At 43.7% G+C, this 22,112-nt stretch overlaps 1 protein-coding gene across 1 annotated transcript; it reads left to right on the top strand.

Annotated features, from left to right (window-relative positions):
• Positions 1–15,443: 15,443 nt before the first annotated feature.
• Positions 15,444–17,941, top strand: LOC132394260 (probable G-protein coupled receptor 139). The gene is made up of 2 exons (XM_059970149.1): positions 15,444–15,733; positions 17,000–17,941. Exons 1-2 carry the CDS (start codon positions 15,604–15,606, stop codon positions 17,431–17,433), a joined length of 564 nt encoding a protein of 187 aa, XP_059826132.1. The 5' UTR covers positions 15,444–15,603; the 3' UTR covers positions 17,434–17,941.
• The last annotated feature ends 4,171 nt before the right edge of the window (positions 17,942–22,112 follow it).

Here is a 22,112-nt window from a genome sequence, read left to right as displayed (position 1 = left end):
CCAGAGGATATGCTGGGATCACCCCTTCCCCTGTGAGAAACCTCTCCCATTGTACATGGATGTGGTGGGATCACCAGCCTCCACTGTAAGAAACCTTCGCCATGGACTGTGGATGGGCAGGGACCACCCCTCTCCCCTGTGAGAAACCTCCGCCATTGACCATGGATGCATAGGGACCGTTACCTTCTCCTCCATATCGGCCATCCATGGGCGAAATGGGAACATTCTGGGAGGGACTAAGTGGGAACTGCAATCGCATCGGTAAGGTTGTGGACCAGGTCATTCTGTCCCACCGTCCCAGGCTGGTAGCTGGAGCTTAGCCCGTCCTCCAGCTGAGCCGCTCATCTCCATCATTCAGCACTTGCTCTCTGAACCCATCCCTACCTCATGTCCTGGGCACAGACAGTCATGGTGAAATAAAAACAGAAAATCATGGAAAAATCAGCAGGGATGAGACCTACTGTCTGGGAGAGACTGGTGATGGGATCTTCCATCTGGGATAGACTGGGAACGGGACCTTCAGTCCAGGAGAGCCCGGGGATGAGACCCTCAGTCCAGGAGAGACCCTGTGTGAGAACATCATTCCAGAAGACACTGGGTGTGAGACCTTTAGTCCAGCAGTGACTGGGGATGTGACTTTCAGACCGAGAGCGACCTGGTGTGAGACCTTCAGTCAGAGAGAGACTACATGTGGGACCTTGAGTCCAAGAGACCTTTAGTCCGGCAGAGACTGGTGATGGGATCTTCAGTCCCAGAGAGACTGAGTGTGAGAGCTTCAGTTTTGGAGAGACATGGTGTGCGACCTTCAGTCCAGCAGTGACAGGGGATGTGACTTTCAGACCGAGAGAGACCTGGTGTGAGGTTTTCATTCCTGGAGAGGCTGGAGGTGAGACCTTCAGTCCAGCAGAGACTGGGGATGAGACTTTCAGTCTGGGAGATTCTGAGGATGAGAACTTCAGTCAGGGAGAGACTGAGTATGAGACCATCAATAGGTCAGTCTCTGCCAGACTGAAGATATCATCTGTCATCTGTCACTTTGTCATCTGATCTGCTGACTGAACCGCGAGTTCACACTGGGCAGACACCATTCACCTGCTCCGACTATTGTAAGGGATTGACTCTGTCATCCAGCCTACAGAGACACCAGTCAGTTTACACTGGAGAGAAGCCGTTCACCTATTCTACTTGTGAGAAGGGATTCATTCTTCATCTCACCAGTATCAATATACCAGTCAGTTCACACTGGGGAGACACCATTCAGACTGTGGGAAGGGATTAACTCAGTCATCCACCCTTGTGAGGCACTACCGAGCTTACGCTGGTGTAATGGCACCTCTGTAACTTTAACTGCTGAGGTAATGGTTTCTCTGTAGCCAAAGTGTTTGGGCTATGACTAGAGATAATGGGACTTTGGAATTTAGTGGCTATCCAATGGGGAAAATATTATTATTTCTTCTGTGTCTGGAAGCTGATGGTTTCGCGGGTATTTGCCAGGAGGCGTGAGAGGGTTGAAGAGAGAAGACGTGAATGGAGATGCGGTAGGCCGTCTGACAGGTTGGAGACTGAGTGGGGGTCCGAAGGTCGCCGATGCTCAGAGGAGATCGAATGGTGGAAGGAAGACTACTGAGTGATCTCCAACGATTGTGCACAAATTGTTTAATAAGATTACCGCCCTTGTCCTTTTATATTTTCTTTCTCTACTAACCACATAGTCAAAGTAAGAGTTATAAAGCTTAGTCATTTAATTGCATATGGTGTACTGTCTGATATTTTGTGTTGGGGGTACGTTACACAGTATCCACACAATCGTGATTACTTAGTTTGGCAGGACCGCAGACTGATTCCCCTAGACGAACGTGAACTGGCCGAGCCTGAGGTTACACTGGCAAATAGCTTTAAATAAGTTGCTGGGTTTGATGAACAGCAGCATTATTTGCCGAGTTTGGCAGCAATTTTGAACTTGCCTCTGAATTCAGCAACTATGATGGAGAAATATCCAGCATGCAGTTGATTTAAAATGTTTCCCCAGTGTGAATTTGGTTGTGTGTGACAAGGTTGGTTGACTCAGTGAATCTATCCCCACATTCAGATCGGGTGAACAGCAGTGTGAACTGACTGGTGTTGCAGTAGGTGGATAGTGAGAGTATCCCTGCAGTGGATAGTGAGGTCAAATGAGAAGATCCTCGGGGTCTCTCTTCCCTCCATTACGGACATTTACATTACGTGCTGCATCCGCAAAGCAAACAGCATTATGAAGGAGCCCACACACCCCTCATACAAACTCTTCTCCCTCCTGCCGTCTGGGAAAAAGCACCGAAGCATTCGAACTCTCATGACTAGACTATGTAACAGTTTCTTCCCCCCAGCTATCAGACTCCTCAATACCCAAAGCCTGGACTAAGACCTTACTGTCCTATTGTCTTGGTTTTTTTTTAATTTATTGTAATGCCTGCACTGTTTTGTGCACTTTATGCAGTCCTGGGCAGTTCTGTAGTCTTGTGTAGTTTTTATCTGTGTTGTTTTTTACATACTTAAGTCTAGTTTTTGTACTGTGTCATGTAACACCATGGTCCTGAAAAAACGTTGTCTCATTTTTACTCTGTACTGTACCAGCAGTTATGGTCGAAATGACAATAAAATTGACTTGACTTGAGGTGGGATGATTGAATGAATGTCTTCTGACAAACAGAACAGGTGAATAGACTCTCTCCAGCTTCCTTAGACTGAATAAGTGTCTGAATCCCTTCCCACAGTCTGAGCAGGTGAATGGCTTCTCCCCAGTGTGAATTCACTGATGTTTCCATCAGATGAGATGAAAACAACAATGTCCACCCTGGAATATATTGGCACAGTCAAACACCGTGATAAGCAAAGCATGAGTTAAGATTTCAGCAGAAAAAAGCTTATTACAAAGGGCAAAATAAATTTTCTTAGCAACAGGATGATAGCCATTCTGAAACTTTAATTGTGTTACCAGTGTTTAAGAGTACTTTGGTTTTGTTGGAGACAATTGCCAAAGAGAAGGATGCAGTCCAGGGGAGCATGCTAATATAGGTATTAACTTCACACCCCACAGCTCCAGAAATAGGAAGACTGGGTTTCAATTCATGCCGCTGTTCTCCCCGTGAGTACACGGGTTTCCTCTGGATGCTCTGGTTTCCTTCCACATTCCAAAAGATAAACGGGTTCGGGTTAGTAAGTTGTGGGCATGTTACGTTGGCACTGGAAGTAGCACTTGTTCGGTGCCCACAGCTCATCTACGGGCTGTGTTGGTCATTGACTCAAACAACGCATTTCATTGTTATTCAATATTCCGATGTACTTATGACTAATAAAGCTCATCTTTCTTTCATCATTTCTGTGTAATGCATTTGTTTTCTTTTGTTTGAGCAATAGTTCAGAGTAGGTTTACTAGGCTATTGAATGAAGTAGGCAGATTGTCTAATGGAGAATGCTGGATTATCTAGTCTTGTATCTTTTGGATTTAGAAGAGCAAATGTAGAAATGACATTATATTCCATACCTCATGTTGCTGTATGAAGGTTATTCATTTGAAATTCATTAAACAATGTTTTTCTCTTTCAGAAAGCTATTAGTCCTTGGAAATTTCTTCATTTAAGGATGTTTGAAACTGTCTTTGGTTAACTTTAAGCCAAGATTACATTCATAATAAGCAACAGAACGATGGAGAACGGAAAATTCAGGTTACATCTGGACCACCGTTAACATTAATAACTGGCAGAGAAGACCCAAGTATCTCACTCCTGCTTCTAATTTGTATTTATGTTTGTAAGTTATCACGCACTGGAGAACTGAGCAGGAACCAAATAACCAAAGTTGCTTATTCAACTGAAAACAATGCAGTGTGATAAAAATTCATCTCGTCACAAATTAATTAAAAGTTAAGGAATAGATCTGAAAACATCAAGTCAAAGATAATAATGATAAAAATAGTTCACTCTTTGAAGTGTTTAAAACCCATGAACATATAATTTTATTGGGATTAGGAAGTGCTTGAAGAGCATGGGTGATTATAGAAAGCATTGCTGTGAATTCACTGGTGTGCCAGGGGGTCAAAAGATCCAATGAACCCTTTCCCACAAGTGGAACAGGTCTCTCTCCAGTGTGAACTTTCTGATGCCTCTGTAAACTGGATGACCAAGTAAACCCCTTCCCGCATTGTGAGCAGGTGATTGGTCTCTCTGCGTTGTGAACTCGGTACTGCTTCACAAGGTTGGATGTCAGACATAGTGAATCCCTCGTACAATCAATGCAGTTGAAGAAATGATCACCAGTGAATAAATGCTAGAGTGTTCTCTGCACACCGGTTCCTGTGGATTTCACTGAGGTACAATATTTTGTACACAAAGCATGTTTCCGGCAGGGATGAGATACTTCTTCATCTCCATGGATAAACAACTAATATAATGGTGTGACAAAGGAAATCTCTGGACAGACTCCTTAAATTTCTGGACAGAGACAGCAAAACTGAGGTATTATGTTTGGCAATTTGTTTGCCAGGTGTTGTTTTCACTATTTCTTTGTCACTTGTAAAATGATTTACAAAAGATATCAATGGGTGAAGGTCAGCATTTCAGATGAGCTCATTTTAGTCTCCATAGTGAGCTCTTACATCACACCATTGTGGTGAATTTCAACCCATGCTGGAGAAACAACGTGATCGTTGTGCTGGTTGCGTTCAAACTGTCACTGTGCGATGGGGACCGGGGTGATTGTCCTGAAGATAAGGTAGTAGGATTACAGATAGAGGCAATGTGTAGTGAAATTCCTAGTGAAGAGAGGCTGATTGCCGGGCAACACTGCAATCAACAGGATGAGCTGCCAATGTAAAAGGTGGACAACATCGAAACAAGCGAAGGTGTGAAACTTGTATCGGCACAGTATATGGAGAAAGATGAACGTAGCGCAGATACTGATTAGAAGGTATCACTAAATCGTTGCTGAAGGAAGTTTATAGCTGGGAACTTAATGACCAAGGACACTCATTGCATTGAATGGACAGACAGGATGGCAGAGCGGGCGCCATGGCTGTGTTAGTAAAATGTGAAGTTAAATCATTAGAAAGAGGTGACAATGGGTCAGAAGATGTTGAATCATTGTGGAGAGAGCTGAGACACTGAAAGAGTAAAAATACCCTAATGGAAGGTATGTACAGATGACCAAACAGTAGTAAGGATGTGGTCTACCAGGCCCAATGTGAAATAGAAAATGCTTGCCAAAAGGGCGAAGTTGCAATAGTCATGGGGGATTTCAATAAGCAGGAAGATTAGGAAAATAAGTTTGGTACTAGTTTCAAACTGGGGGAATTTATAGAATGCCTACGAGATGGCTTATTGTGGTTGAGCCCATTAGGGGATCAGCTATTCTGAATTGGGTATTCTGTGATGAAATTGACCAGCGAGCTTAAGGTAAAAGAATCCTTAAGAATTCAATCCGAAATTCGAGAAGAAAAGGTAAAATCGTATGTATCAGTATTACAGAGGTGCAAGAGAGAGGAGACGGCCAGAATTGAGTGGAAAAGAACATTGGCAGTGAGGATGGAAGAACAACAATAGTTGGAATTTCTGGAAACAATTTGGAAGGCGCAGCATATATACACATGCCAAAGGAGACACATTCTAAAGACTAGATGACACAACCATGGCTGTCAAGAGAAATCAAAGCCAACATAAAAGGAAAAAAGAGAGGCTATATAATAGAGAGAAATTAGTGAGTTGTGACGTTTTGGGTACCAACCAAAAGCAACTAAAAATCACTAAAGATGTAGAGATGGAATATGAAAGTAAACTAGCCACCAATATTCAAGGGGATACCAAAGTTTCTTCAGACACATTAACTGTAAAAGAGAGCTGAGAGGGGAGATCAGACCGCTGGAGAGTTAGTAATGGGGGGGGGGGGGAGGGGTGCACTGAATAAGTATTCTGCACCTGTCTTCACTCTGGATGACACCGACAAAAGATGGAAGTTACTGGTGTGAAGAGACAAGAATTGTGTAAAGTAATCATCTGTAAGAAGAAGGTTTCTGATCTCAACGTTCTGAAAGAGGCAGCTGCAGAGATTGCACGATGATTCTGCAATAGTTCCAGAAGACTGGATAATTGGAAATGTCACTCAACGCTTCAAGAAGGGAGGAAAGCAGAAGAAAGGAAATTTAAAAGGACATTCAATCTGACCTCGGTTGGGAAGATGTTGGAGTCGATTGTTGAGGATATGGTTTCAGGGTACTTGGAGGCATATGATATAATAAGCTGTAGTCATCAGTGTTTCCTCAAGATGATAACTTGCCTGCCAAGTTTGCTGTAATGCTTTGAAGAAATTACAAGCAGAATAGTCAAAGGAGAATCTGTTAATGTTATGTACTTGGATTTTCAGAAGACCTTTGACAAGGTGCCACACATGAGGCTATTTAACAATCTATGAGCTCATGGTATTACAGGAAAGATTTTAAGAGACTGACGGGCAGAAGGCAAAGAGGGGGAATAAAGAGAAATTCTTGTGGTTGGCTACCGGTGACTGGTGGTATTCCACAGGGGTCTCTGTAGACCCCGATTCTTTTTATATTGTATGTGAAGCAGCCTGATTTCCTGGGCTGCCTGACTCCATAGAAGTCTATTTCCGGCGCCGCCAAACATGAGATCGAGGCGAGTGCCCACCCCAAACCCTTGTTTGTGTGGATGCTGGGTAATTCGCCACCCTGTGACAAATGGGTGCCACAAAATAACAGATTGATCGTTAAAATTCTTAATTGGACTAAAGAACAAAAAGGAAAAGGACCCATTTTAATAAAGCAGTTTAATGTACAGAAGTCGGAACTTACAGTTTCCCCAAATCACCGATCCTCAATCGACCTCACCCCGGGCTTCGTCGAATCCCGGCCCCGTTCCGGGTCAAATCCTACGACCTCTTCTCCGCACTCTTCTCCATTCAACCGTCTCGACCCAAACGAAAGAAAACCAAGCCTACCTTAGTTTCCCTCAAATGAGACGCCAGGCCGTTCCCTCACTGGGTCTCTTCTAAGTTCCCGACGCCTCTCTATCTCTCGCTTAGGTACCCGGGGACTCACCCTCCGAGAGGTTTCCCGTCGTTCTCACTCCCGCCTGAAGTGTCCATACACCACAGTTATAAAAGACAATACCGGCCCCTGCCCTTCTCGCGGGATCTCTGCCACTAGCAGCGCTCTGCATAGTCCATCCCTTAAGGGAGTCCGCCTCCCTATGAGCCCTGTCGTTTGGGTGGGGGGGGGGGGCGCACCCGCAGATGGCAAACGGGACATCGCAGTTCTCAACTCTGCCACGTGGTCCTTTACCACACCCCGGGGTGGGCTGTCAGTTGTCATTTCACCGCAGGAGACTACGGCGAGGACAGTACATCCCCCCCCCCACGTGACTCCGAAGCATTATCCTCCTCTCTTACTTCTCTAATCAACTGAACAAAGGAGGAAGTAAGGTGCGACTTAAGAGACAGTCAGACACTAAGAGATCGTGTCCTGTGACTGTGCGCCTTTCGCTATTTGGGCCATTCTTAACAGATTCACCTCCGCCGTTTTGAATGGCCCATCTGCGCCAGAAACAACTCACCTGCCTCTCTTGCCGAAAAGTAGACGGAAGGTTTCTCCTGAAACATATTCGGACCTCCCGTCCCGCCAAACACATTTTCTACTACTTACATGTAGCCCGCAAAAGCAGCTGACGGGCTTTGTCTCTTTACTGACCTCACTACATCAGCAGTCGGCCCCCTCAAACTTTCAACCAATCATTGTCTTTTACGTCATCAAAACACTGCTGCTCATCCAGCATCTGAGAAGTCATCTCTGCCTAATTCCGATACTCCTCTTCTCCTTCGAGCGTCTCCCTCGCTCCGGAGAAAATTCTCAGCTTTTGACAGCGAGGCTCTGCTGCTTTAAGGGTATTTAAAGTTGTAATTAACAATTCGTCGGGGATACGAATGTTTACCGCATTCAATACTCACGTACTCGTTACCGGTAACCCCGTGGATTCGCACCACTCCTCAACCCCAGCAGCATCCACAGCCTCATATTGGAATCACTTTACCGGTCAGTAGATCAGCACAAACTTAAACACACAAGCCACTGGACCAATGCCCACGGCAATCACACAGCATGCAACGAAATCGATCCGGGGCGAGCTAACGACAATGAAACAATCTGGTTTCTTCTGGTGTGTAAATCCAGGGAAGACACTGGACCAGAATAAATACCAACAGACTCGTGAATATGAAACGACTTTCCCGCCCCAAACCCCGGTTTGTGTGGATGCTGTGTGAATTTCTACCCTGTTACAAATTAGTGCCACGAAATGACGGACAGTACCCTGCATACGATTAAAGGACGTATATCAATGAATCTGAACTTAAGTAAAGGGTTCGTAAAGAAAAAAAAAAAGAAATATGCACAGGTTGGAGCTTAAAGTTTCAACATAGTCACTGATTCCAAATCGATCTCGGCTCCGGGCTCCGTTGAATCCCGGTCCCACACTGGGTCGAATCCTGCGACCTGTTCTGTCCAGAGTCTTATTTCCCCATCTCCCCCACGAGCAAAGACACAGGCCCAACCTTACTGTCCCTCACCAGAAATGAAAACCTCCCCGAAGTTCTACCATCCTAACTGGATACCACACATTCCTCATCATCCCTTATCTTCAACAATAACCCAAACAGGCTGAATGCACAACAGACTGCTCTTACCGAACTGCTAAATGAAATGCATACAGCATGACAGTAAAAATATGACCAGGGAATTCCATTGGTTTCATTAGTTCTGTTCGTTATTATGGCTGTGCGGCTTATGGATCAGCTTCATTTTCAACTGTAAAATACCTGGATGTGATAAAAAGCACAGGCTTTAAGATTGTATGGTGGAACAGTAAGGTCGTCTCCTGTTTCGGATTGACTGGCTGAAATGGGACAACTACCCGTAAACTTGTGGATATTGCAGTTATGCTAACATACTGGATTAATTTGAGGGGGAAGAGAAATAATCTTCCTGTTAACGTTGTCCTAGGACTGTGTTATGCCTGAGGATCCGTTGGTTCATCAATATATTAACGAAACTTGATATGTTAACCATTGTTGCAGAGGAATCAAAAGGCAATTTAACTGTGAATGATGGTGTGGCTGTTTCTTTTTGTGTCCGAATTAATGATAACGATAAAGAAACAACTTATCAACTTATGAACAGCGGAATATGTGGCCATCATTTTAGGCTTATACAGAGTGCAGGAAGTTTGTCCTAAAGTTGTAACTTGTTCAGATGCCTTTTTCGGTTTTGATGAATTTTAAAACGGGTCGGTCAGTCTGGAACTAGCTGGACACTAGTAATCGGACAGATTTACTATTGGAAACTCATCAAACATTATTTCATCTGCAAAGTATGAAATTGGCCTTACTATAATGAATTATTCCTTACTTCGTATTGGAAAACTTCATACTAGGTCGAGTAGATTTTGTCATTGTAAAGCATTTGAACACACACTATTTCAGGATGAAGCTGTTCAAGTAGATGGAAACCAAATGCAGTTTTCATTGCAATCGTTTGAGGTTGATATCTTTCATTTCAGTTCTGGGAACGAGTTGAATCTGATTCACTATATTAGGTTTCATTCGATACAATCTATAGGATTTTTGGGGGTAATTTAGTTTTCATTAAAAAAAAAAGAAGCATCGAGGGTTTTATTTCCTATTTCTCTACAGCATATTCCAGTCCAGTTACTGGCGGGAACGCGCATTAATTCGGAAGGTCAACCGACATTTATCCCAAGCCCACCTTATTCATGTTGGCCAATGACTGAAGGGGAAGGCTGAAACTGGTGTCTTTGACAATGGATGAAACAACCAGCATCAGACTAGAACTCCCGCTGTCTTGTGGGAAAGTCGAATCGTTGGAGGTGGATGATTTTCATTAATTTTTAGTATTAATGGTAAGACTGTTGGCTGTGTGGAGGTTCAGAGGGATCTTGAGTTCCGAGTCCACGGGACGCTCAAACCAGCTGTGCAGGTTGACTCTATGGTTAAGGAGGCGCACGGTGTATTGTCCTTCATCAATCGAGGAATTGCATTTAATAGCCGAGAGGTAATGTTGCAGCTATATCGGACCCTGGTCAGACCACACTTGGAGTACTGTGCTCAGTTCTGGTCGCCTCACTATAGGAATGATGTGAAAGCCATAGAAAGGGAACAGTGCAGATTAACAAGGATGTTGCCTGGATTTGGGAGCATGCCTTATGAGGATAGGTTGAGTGAACTCGGCCTTTTCTCCTTGGAACGACGGAGGATGAGTGGTGACCTGATAGACGTGTATAAGATGATGAGAGGCATTGATCGTGTGGATAATCAGAGGCTTTTTCCCCAGCATTGAGAAGCTGCTGAATTTGGAGATATGTGGAATTTCAAGGTTGTTTCGAATCCGCCAATATATATGAAAATCATTATATATGAAAATCATTGTGCAGCCATAAATCTCTGCTCACCGGCAAACCCTCATTCAACTCTCAAATCAGTGTGCACCCCCAAAGCAAATGACACCCCAAAATCCCTGTGTACTCACACAATCGTTGACATACTCCGAAATATTCACACATCACCCCAAATCCGTGGTACACCTACACGAGTCTATCCCAGAGCAGGAAGCATTTCAAACACTTCACAAAATAGCTGCCTCCACTTTAAAAGTGGCAAGAACAAAGTTCAATCACCAAACACACGTCCACATGCGTGTTCACTCGCATATTCGTTGACGTCCCATTAAGTCACCGCACAATCCAAATCTGTATCTGCAGAATCAGTGTGCACACTAATTCCATGTGCAACGTAAACCCGCTGACACCCCGACATACAGATCAGATTATACCAGAGCAACCATCATTTCAAGCAGGTCCACCTTAATAATTCAGCAAGAAAACAATTCAAAGCTCAAATTGCATTTAATGTCAAAATTATCTATAAATAAAATAACTTCTTGATTCACCACGGCGCCACATTCTGTGAACCGTGAAATACGTGCACATGCCAAATCCATGAACACCTCCAAATCTACCAATTCCCAAAACCCGTGTGGAACCCCAAATCCGCTGACATTTCCAAATCTGCGCACCTCCGCAAACCACGGCAGTAGGTGCCCCCAAATCCACTGACACCCCCATATTCGCTGACAAGCCCCTGTTTCTGCGTACATCCACAGATACTTCTGCACCCCCATAGTCGATAAAACACCGCTAAATCAACTCAAATCAATCTGCACCCCCAATTCCGTGCTCAACCCGAACCTGCCAACACCATAAAATCCAACAACATACACAGAACTGTTCGCACTCTATCCCCACGACACCCCCACAACTCATTGACTCATTTCAAACAATTCACAGAACAGCTGCTTAAATCAAATAGCAACATCAAAGTTCGAAGTGCATTTGTTATTAAAATATTTATAAATGAAACAACCTTGAGAATAATCACACCCCCAAATCACACAATAGATTAGTTCTGTGTGAGGGCAGCTTGTTGTTCTAGCTGTCGGACGTGGGAGGTCCTGGAGTCTCCTAACCTCCCGGACATCCACATTTACACGAGGTGCGCCGAGCTACAGCTCATAAGGGATCGTGTTATGGAGCTGGAGCTGCAGCTCGATTACCTTCGTCTGGCCAGGGAGAGTGAGGAGTTGATAGAGAGGAGGTACAGACAGGTGGTCACACCGGAGCCATGGGTGGCAGACAAGTGGGTCGCGGTTAGGAGAGGTAAGGGGAAGAGTCAGGTACTAGAGAGTATTCCTGTGGCTGTACCCCTTGTGAATATGTACTTATTGGCAGAGGAAGGCAGTAGTAATAAGGGTCTCGATAGTTAGGGAGTCAGATAGGGGATTCTGCAGACGCGATCAGGAGACCCAGATGGTAGTTTGCCTCCTTGGTGCCAGGGTCCGGGATGTTTCTGATCGCGTCCAAGATATCGTGAAGTGGGAAGGTGAGGAGCCAGAGGTCGTGGTACACTTGGGTACCAATGACATAGGTAGGAAAAGGGAAGAGAGTCTGAAAAGAGAATATAGGGAGTTAGGAAGGGAGTTGAAAAGAAGTACCTCGAAGGTAGTAATCTCGAGATGACTGCCTGTGCCACGCGACAGTGAGAATAGGAATGGAATGAGGTGGAGGATAAATGCCTGAATAAGGGATTGGGACAGGGGCAGGGATTCAAGTTTCTGGATCATTGGGACCTTTTTGGGGGCAGGTGTGACCTGTACAAAAAGGACGGGTTTCACCTGAATCCTAGGGGGACCAATATCCTGGCGGGGAGATTTGCTAAGGCTACTGGGGAGACTTTAAACTAGAATTGTTGAGGAATGGGAATCAAATTGAAGGGACTAGGAGAGAGGAGGTTAGTTAACATAAAATTGGTCCCTCAGAGAATCAGAATGGACAGCTATGTGTGGTGCCGAAAGAGATGGGGGAGATTTTGAACAATTTATTTTCTTCGATATTCACTGAGGAGAAGGATATTGAATTGTGTAAGGTAAGGGAAACAAGTAGGGTAGTTATGGAAACTATGATGTTTAAAGAAGAGAAAGTAATGACGCTTTTAATGAATATAAAAGTGGATACGTCTCCGGGTCCTGGCAGGATATTCCCTGGGCCCCTGAGGGAAGTTAATGTAGAAATAGTAGGGTCTCTGACAGAAATATCTCTACTGTCATTAGAAACGGGGATGGGGCTGGAGGATTGGTGTATTGCTCATGTGGTTCCATTGTTTAAAAAGAGTTCTAAGAGTAAACAAAGAAATTTTTGGCCTGTAAGTTTGACACCAGTGGTGGGTAATTTAATGAATAGTATTCTTAGAGATGGTATATGTAATTATCTGGATAGACAGGGTCTGATTAGGTACAGTCAGCATGGATTTGTGCGTGGAAGGTCATGTTTGACAGATCTTATTGGATTTTTTTGAAGAGGTTACTAGCAAAGTGGTAGAGGCAGGTTCGATATTGTCATTTAAAAAAAAATTGGATAGTAAGATGCACAGGAAAGGAATGGAGGGTTATAGGCTGAGTGCGGGTCGAGGGGACTATGTGAGCGTAAGCGTTCGGCACGGGCTAGAAGGGCCGAGATGGCCTGTTTCCGTGCTGTAATTGTTATATCGTTACAAGGTTAACGGCAGATGCGATCTTAATGACTCTTCACACGGATTTAGACCAGCTGGACAAAGCCCTATGTCAGGATGCGGGCGTTTCATCGACCATAGCTCAGCGTTTAATTCCATCATTCCTACAATCGTGAAAGAAAAGTTGCAGAACCTGGGCATCTGTACCTCCCTCTGTAATTGGATTCTCGACTTTCTAACCCGAAGATCACAATCTGTGCGGACTGGTGATAACATACCCCCCTCGCTGACAATCAACACTGGTGCACGTCAGAGGTGTGTGCTTAGCCCACTACTCTACTGTCTATATACTCATGACTTTGCGGCTAGGCATAGCTGAAATCCCATCTATAAATATGCTGACGATACAAACAATGTTCGTACAATCTCATATGGTGACGAGAGCGCGTACAGGAGCGAGATATGCCAACTCGGGGAGCGTTGTCGTGGCAGCAACCTGGCACTCAACGTTAGTAGGACGAAAGAGCTGATTGCTGACTTCCGGAAGGGTAAGACGAAGGAACACATACCAATCCTTATAGAAGGATTAGAAGTGGTGAGAGTAAACAGTTTCAAATTCCTGGCGTATCAATGCAGTTTTAAAGAAGGTGAGACAGCAGATATACGTTATTAGGAGTCTGAAGAGATTTGGTATGTCAACAAATACTCTCAAAAACCTATACATGTACGGTGCAGCGCATTCTGACATGCTGTATCACTATCTGATATGGTGGTGGTGGGTGGTGGCAACTGCACAGGACCGAAAGAAGCTGCAGAGAGTTAAAAGATTAGTCAGCTCCATCTTGGGTACTAGCCAAAACATTGCAACCATCAGGTGGGTGTACAGAAGCCTGAAGGCACACACTCAGCGATTCTTTCCCTCTACCATCCGATTCCTAGATGGCCATTGAACCTGTGAACACTAGCTTACTTCATTTTGACATATAGTATTTATGATTTAGCACGATTGTAATCTATTCAATATGGGTATACTGAATAAGATTTACTTATTTATTATAATTATTTTATTTTTCTTCTATAATATGTATTGCACTGAACTGCTGCTACTAAGTTACCAAATTTCACGTCGATGCCGATGATAATAAACCCGATTCTGAATATCTCTTGAAAATATGAAAACAAGACACGATGATTTTTGTAGTCGGTGTTGAACAGTTCGACATGGAGGGGATAGGATAATCTTAATTTAGGAAGGATCCGCCCAGGTATTGCAGGGAAAACAGAAGCTGAACTACTGCAAAGGCAATGCAGATAACTTTTGAAAATTAAAATTACAAGCGAATACATAACAAGAATAATGGGGCCTCGATGTGTCGTCATTTTAGTGTTGGATATCCGATCGTTCCGACGGAATAATTTCTTTGTGTGCTGCGATATAATGCATTTCACGTGACAACAAAGTCCATATAGCCCCACGAAAGCCGAATGCCTGTTCGTGTTCTTACAAGTCATTCAAGTTAACGGTTGGGTGGATTTATGCCTTTAAAGGTAAGTAGGTCGTGGCGCAAGTTGCTTTGTTACACAACATTCTCCGCGGTCACCTTCAAGACTAAAATTGTCCGTGAGACGAGTCCGTGACGGGATTCGGTCAGGTTCTAAATTAACGCCGTTCCCTCATTTTTATAAGACCAAGTTTAGCGCCTACCTTAATGATAATCGTCACATGGGGCGATTCATAAGTAACATTGATGAAGAGAGTAAACTTTATTTCAAACAGCAGAAACATCATGTCGAGGAGAAACCTTGCAACATATAGGAATAAGTTGCACCAAATAGTCTCCATACTAATCGAGGAATGAAATGTAATTCACAATAGTACAACCGACAAAAACAAAGTTAATTGACTTCGTTCTGTGGGTTGTGGCTGATTGGAATCGTGAACTGCTCGCGGATTGTCCCAGTGGATCTCCCTTCTACAATATAAAAACTGTAGAAGTACTTTGTCAGTACAAGGAGTATTTGGAGCAACAGTGAACCACAGCTTTGAGATTCTTATGAGAATGTCATATGTAACTATCTACGACGTAGCACGTGTCTATTATCCGATCCTTGCAGCGGTCGGCATTCCAGGTAGGACAATGCATCTGATTGTTATTTGTACTGATTCGTCTTCCTATTGCTCGTGACGCATAAAATCATCAACTTTACCATTTTACTTAGTAGTAATGCTGACCTTTACCCGACTACTAACAGTGCGTGAATCTCAGGTGATTTGGGGATGCATTTCTATTGTATGAGTTCGCTTTGACCTCGAAACAGTTCTTATAGAGACAAATCCTCCATTATCAGCCGCAGCAGCTCCTGCAACCTGATTTGCATTTAATTGTGGAGATTTGGATATATCTGCATAACACGGTGTATTATTCTTTACTTTATGTACGTTTCTGCTAGACTGGATGTGAAAAGCAAACACGAGAAAATCTGCAGATGCTGGAAATTCAAGCAACACACACAAAATGCTGGTGGAACGCAGCAGGCCAGGCAGCATCTACAGGGAGAAGCGCTGTCGACGTTTCGGACCGATACCCTTCGTCAGGACTAACTGAAAGGAAAGATCGTAAGAGTTTTGAAAGTAGGAGGGGGAGAGGAAAATGCGAAATGATAGGGGAAGACCGGAGGGGGTGGGATGAAGCTGTGCTGGAAAAGTGATTGGCAATAGGGATACAGAGCTAGAGAAGGGAACCGATCATGGGATGGGAGGCCTAGGGAGAAAGGAAGGGGGAGGGGAGCTATAGGGGGAGATGGAGAAGAGGCAGAGTGATGGGCAGAGAGAAAAAAAAACAAAAAAACTAAATATGTCAGGGACGGGGTAAGAAGGGGAGGAGGGGCATTAACGGAAGTTAGAGAAGTCAATGTTCATGCCTTCAGGTTGGAGGCTACCCAGCCGGTAAAGCGGGTCCAGAAGAATCACGGTGGGCGTGTCCATCCATTAGACACATTCCGGGTTCTCCACTCTGATTGTGATGAAACAACTGAGATGAACTGGACACAAAACGGGATTGTTCCTCTTCACTGGAAAGCCGCGTTAAAAGATTGGTTGGACCTGCACGAAGTGGCAGTCTTCCTCAAGCACGAATGTGGCTAAAGCGACCATTCACTCTTGGCTCTCATTTCGGGTGATGGGAGTGGTCACATCTGAGTGAAAATAAAAAGAGTACAGTCCAAGCAAAATTTCTGCTAGATTGGCTCTTTCCTTTCACACTATCTCAATGTGAGTGCAGACCGATGTGTCTATCGCTCCATTCCGGTGTAACTTTTTCTGCCAATCTATCTCTGAACGTTCGTGTCTGCGGTGTCATGCCCCACTTTGACGAGACACAAGTTTGAACCACAGCTCTCCATCCCCACCAAGAACAAGGCAGTCTTCAGGAACGAATATCAGATATCTTATTCTGGATGGCAGGCACTCCCAACGGTATCGCATTGCCCCGTTCTACTGCAGTCCGATCACCTGTAAAATTGTCACTGTTTTGTTCCTCTCTCTCCATCAGCGCAACCTGAACATCAGCTGAGTTGGCCACTTTACGACTGCAAACTCGGCCAATCTGTTTGTTTTCTCTCACTACCTCTTTCTTCCACAGATATCATAAATTATTTATTACCAGGCTTCTGGAATAGAACTCCTCCATACCAGGCAGCATTAGTGACGTCAGATATTTGCACCCTGACTTCGTAAGGGCAACTACGCCAGTATACAAGCGACAATTGCAGATATTGGCATGCGTTTGGTGTGCTCAGCATCTTACCGATTTGCAAATCGGGGGGAAATAGATTCGTATAAAATTCTGTGAATTTAACCTTCTGCTTTCTCTTTATATTGCAGTGAATTTAGCGGCGATTGTAATCCTGTCCCGTGGGAAATGTGGACTCTCCAACTGTATCACACGTTACCTAGTGGGAATGGCTGCGGCAGATCTCATTGTCGTTGTCATTGCTATTATTGTCGAGGATATCAATAATCTCTACGTGTACGCCAGATTCTTGCACATTACTCCGGTCTGCGCTCTGACCCTCCTGCTTAAAATTGCAAGTTTGGACTGCTCTGTTTGGCTAACAGTTGCTTTCACATTGGATCGCTGCGTTGCGATTTGCTGTCAAAATCTACGGAAACTGTACTGTACAGAGGGAGTGGCGACCGTAGTCATAGTAATAGTGGGGGTTGTGGGCTTTGTGAGGAGTATTCCGTTTTACTTTGTTGTGGAGCCTTATGTAATAATTAACAATGTACCTTGGCGTTGTGTCCCCATTCCCGAATAATTCACTTCATCAGTGTGGAAGGCCTACGAGTTGTTTGACAGCATCAAAACTCCGTTATTACCAATATGCTTAATCCTTCTATGTAACGGTTTAACGGCGAGACACATTATAGCAGCAATTAGAGTCCGTAAGGGACTCCGCTGCAACACTGAAAATCAAAAAGACCCTGAAGTGGAGAACCGGAGTAAGTCTATTATTTTGTTGTTCGCTCTGTCAGGTAATTTCATTTTACTGTGGATGCCCTATATAATACACTCTATGAACTGGCAAGCGATGAATTACTCCTTCACAGACAAATATTTGAATACTCCGATATACGTCTTTCAACAATGTGGTACTATGCTAACGTCACTTAGTACCTGCACCAACACTTGCATCTATGGCCTGACGCAGAGGAAGTTCAGAGAGGAGCTGAAAAATGGGATGAGAAATGTGTTGACAGTAAATGGGCTGCTATGTAAATAACATAAGTACCATCCGCTAGAACTTGTTTCAAATTGCAAATAAATATTCCAAAGGCTTTATTGTTTTCGTCTGCTCAATTATCTAATTGATGACTTTGCCAGTTCCCGACATTATTCACAGGGAATGGGTTATGAATAAGCAAGACATCCCTGCTGGAAAATTAAATGCTCTCAGTGCATACGATATGGGAAATTTTATTATTTTACTGTGCATTGACTGTCGTCAACAAATTGTGCTATTTAAGTAATTCATTCTCAAATAACAATGATAGAGAATCTGGTATTGCAGACTTTACACTACACGGCACAGCCCCATTTGTTAAGAATTAAATTTTGACTTTTACGCCAAATAGTTTAGGTAGCATTTCCTTAGAAAAAAGAATCCCTCATTTATTAATTAATTCTAATATGAGAAGCAGTTTGTCGCTTTCTTACATTGGCTCCGGAACTTGTTTATTTTTTGGGTTCCTGGGTTAGTTTGCTAAGTTATCAAAATATTTGCTATTCTGGTCGCCTGATACTTCGGGCTGATGTAAGTCCATTATCGATCACCCCCGTCTCTTTTTTTCTCCACGCACAGACTGCAATTCTAATCTTCCAGAGGACCAGTTCTGTCCCTTCCATTCGTTTCGTTTCTAAAATATCTGTACAGTCCATTTGGATTCTCCTTCACATTACCTTCTAGTACACCTCAAACATCTTCCCGCTTGATTTGTTTTTCTGAAGTGTTCTCCTCCACATCTTATACACATAATCATCGCATATATTCCTACCTGCCTATAACTGCTATATACAACCGTTTTTCTCTCAATCAGCTCCTTTGATATCCCTTGAAATCCAAAGTTCTCTAAATGTGTTATCATCACATTTTATTCTGACAGGCACGTAGACGCTTTCTACACTCAAAGGCTTACTTTTGAAATCCTCCCACTTACCAACTAAATGAGAAAACACCCTTTCCTAACCTACATTTTCCAGATCCTTTCTCATACCAGCTAAATTGGACTTTCTTCAAGTTAGAATCTCAACCACGGGACCAGAAAGATCATTTTCCTATATTTAATTCGATGCTAATGATACTTTGATCAATTGATGCAATATGTTCCCTTCCAGAAAGTTCTGTCATCGGCCCGGTCTCATTCCATACTTGCAGATCAAGTACTTTCACTCTTGTAGCAACTTCTATGTATTGATGAAAGAAGCATTCCCGAACGTATTTGACAATCTGTATCTGATCAAGTCGATTTAATAAATGTTAAAATGTCAAAATGTCCAAAGTAAGGGAACTCCGGAATAGTTAGCTGCCAGTTCTGCCCTTCCTGCAAACAATTCTCACTAATTGCGACGATGTTATAATTCCATGCATTGTTGCATGATCTCAGCTGATCTGCCTTTCCTACGATACTTCTTGCACTGGAACATACGCTGCTATGCACATTTTCCTTGCAAAGCCAAGGCCTATCTCTGCAGGTAACACAGCTTAAAGGGCTCTGTTGAAGATGTCACAGTCAATTCCCTGTACAGTGGATGGAATAGATTGCCGAAGCGTTGATGAACTCCAACCAGACCATCGACTTCAAGAGACCGATGGAGACGGCAGATAATCTGCTGCTACATTTCAGAGTACATACATGTCATCACCTACAACTGTGATGTTGTTTTTCCTGTGTACATACTTAGCAAAATCCATTGAAAAATAACTGTAAGCAGTCTGTGAACACAAATTGTACGAATACAAATATAAATAAATATCAGTGTATGATAGTCCCAAATAAAATGCGGAAAGTTAAAGTTACCTGCGATAACAACCTTATGCTTCTTGCAACAGTCTGTCTGCGAATGTGTTCCTCTAAGCTGCACGGACTGTTAGGTGTTCTGTAGTACAGCCTGATGAAAATGGTCATACCTAACTTATTCCACAGTTCCACAGTTAGCGCCTCACTAGACGAATATTTCCAGTCTGTCATGACTGAGTAGGGCAATGACATTTTCCGTGACTAGCAACGCCACACCTCCCCCTTTTATTCCTCCCGCACTATCGCGTTTAAAGTAATGGAACTCCGTAAATTAAGCTGACATCTCCTGCAACTGAGTCTCACTAACCGCTACAATACTACAAATCCATGGGTTGGTTTATGGCTTGATCTCATCTGCCTTTCCTTCGATTCTTCATGCATTGGAATATACACTGCTATGCACACTTGCTTCTCAAAGACCAGCACTATGTCTCCGCAGTGAGAGCTCAGAAAGGCTAACGCGGGCAAAAAGGGCTGTGGTGAAGATGTATAAGACAATTCCCCGCACTGTGGATGGTACAGATTGCTGAAGAGCTCATGAACTCCAACCATACCATCGACCTCAAAAAGATGGTGGGGAGAGGAGATCATCGATGGCTTAATCTCTAATTTGGAGCCTGAGGCCCAGGTAAGGGAGTAAGGACATCAGTCGCACCATGCTGAAACATTTAATTTCTCTTTAAGGTCTTCACATCTTCTGTATTCACCAATGGTCCAAAATTTGTTTTGATAGTCGGTTTACATCCCCTGCAACTCTCCTTTACCCCTCACAATCCGCCCCGAGCAACACTAGAACTCATTCTCAGTAAGGCATTAGACTCCTCAAGTTCAGGTGCACGGTTTAACAAAATTGTTCCATGGAGAAATATATTGAATTGCTGAATTCTGCTTTTGATATTAAAACTAAATATCGCTCATTTTCGTAGGCTGCTGTAACCGCTACAACATTCGTTGACACAAAGAAAAGGTTGGCGACAACCGGACTGAGCCGCCAGTGCCGGTACTCAATTACATTCCATGTTTAACTTAAGAATGGACAAGTATTGAGATGCAGATAGTTAAAAAACGTCCATATGCGGGAAACCTAATAAGTGAGTAGGTGGAGATTCATCTCCAGAAAACCAGGGGTACGGAAGGCCTTCCCCCCACTCGCTGCTGGCCAGTCCTGGGAAACGTGTAGTACCTGCTTTGCAGACTGATCAATGTCACGTGAAGCCACGGCAGCAGGCGTAGGACGGTTGTATGAGCAGATAGTACATATTGGTTATGTGACTGCTGACGCTAGGCAGACAACAGGAACATAGAAATATAGAAAACCAAGAGCACAATATAGGCCCTTGTATATTGTACTTACTTTGGAAATTACCTACGTTTACCCATAGCCCTCGATTTTCTAAGCGCCATGTAACTATCCAGGAGTCAATTAACAGACCCTATGATATCCGCCTCCAACACCACCGCAGGCAGCCCTTTCCACACACTCACCACTCTCTGCGTAAAATACTTACCCCTGACATCTCCTATGGAGCTATTTCCAAGCACCTTAAAACTCTTGTGCTAGCCTTTTCAGATGTGGGGACAAGCCTCTGACTATCCACACGATTAAAGCTTCTCTTCATCTCGTTCAGTGATATCACCTGTGCCTCTAGAACTGATAAATAGATAAAAATACAATCGGTCGATCAAGGAAAATGACTTACTTGAATTTATTTGAATTTGACGCCATCTTCTCACACTCCATTGAATTTACTGCCTATCCAGCTGACCTCGTATCATTGTTTGCCCGTCTGCTGTAACCTTACACACTGTGAATTCACTGTAATCTCGAAGCGCTGGCAGAAAGATCTATACAGCTTTTTCATAATTACTCTGATCAAGCAGGATCGCTCGATGAACAGCGTGGACTGAAGATCACAGATCGGAGTTCTCTGGTCCGTTATACCAGCTATACAGATAACATCTGTAAAATGTGGAGAAGAGACAGAAATTGCCTGTAAACTCACGAGAGAGCGTAGACCATCAACTTTGTTTTTGTAGCAGTCATTTTTTTTTACGAAGTCGACTTGCTAGCTCGACGCTCAACCCAGCACGGATGGAAAGCATGCACGGAAGTCGACTAGATTCGAACTCGGGACCTTCCGCCCCAAAGTCCAGCGCTGATGCCACTACGCCGCTAACCAGCCAAAACTCTAACAACTATTTCTTGTATATTGTCTTCCCGACCGTCGATGTGGAAAGCAGAAAACAATAAAACCAGCAGAAATATCTCATGAACATAATTAGTCAGGACCTATAGTCCGAAAACCATCCTTCCTCTATCGTTCTCTGCTTTGTACCTTGAAGCCAATTATATATTCATTTAGACAATTGAACTTATATTGCATGCCAGCTAACTATTCAGGGCAGCCTGCCATGTAAA

The sequence above is a fragment of the Hypanus sabinus genome, chromosome 5 (genome assembly GCF_030144855.1).
Source record: "Hypanus sabinus isolate sHypSab1 chromosome 5, sHypSab1.hap1, whole genome shotgun sequence".
NCBI classification, from domain to species: domain Eukaryota; kingdom Metazoa; phylum Chordata; class Chondrichthyes; order Myliobatiformes; family Dasyatidae; genus Hypanus; species Hypanus sabinus.
Note: the sequence above shows the minus strand (reverse complement) of the source record. Positions and strands in the feature narration are given on the sequence as shown.

What these genes read in the sequence shown, in the direction of transcription:
- LOC132394260 (XM_059970149.1), top strand. Translation starts at nt 15,604, where the DNA reads ATGCTGGAAATTCAAGCAACACACACAAAATGCTGGTGGAACGCAGCA. An exon ending in ACTAACTGAAAGGAAAGATC is followed by an intron (nt 15,734 to 16,999) that starts GTAAGAGTTTTG and finishes TTTATATTGCAG; the next exon opens with TGAATTTAGCGGCGATTGTA.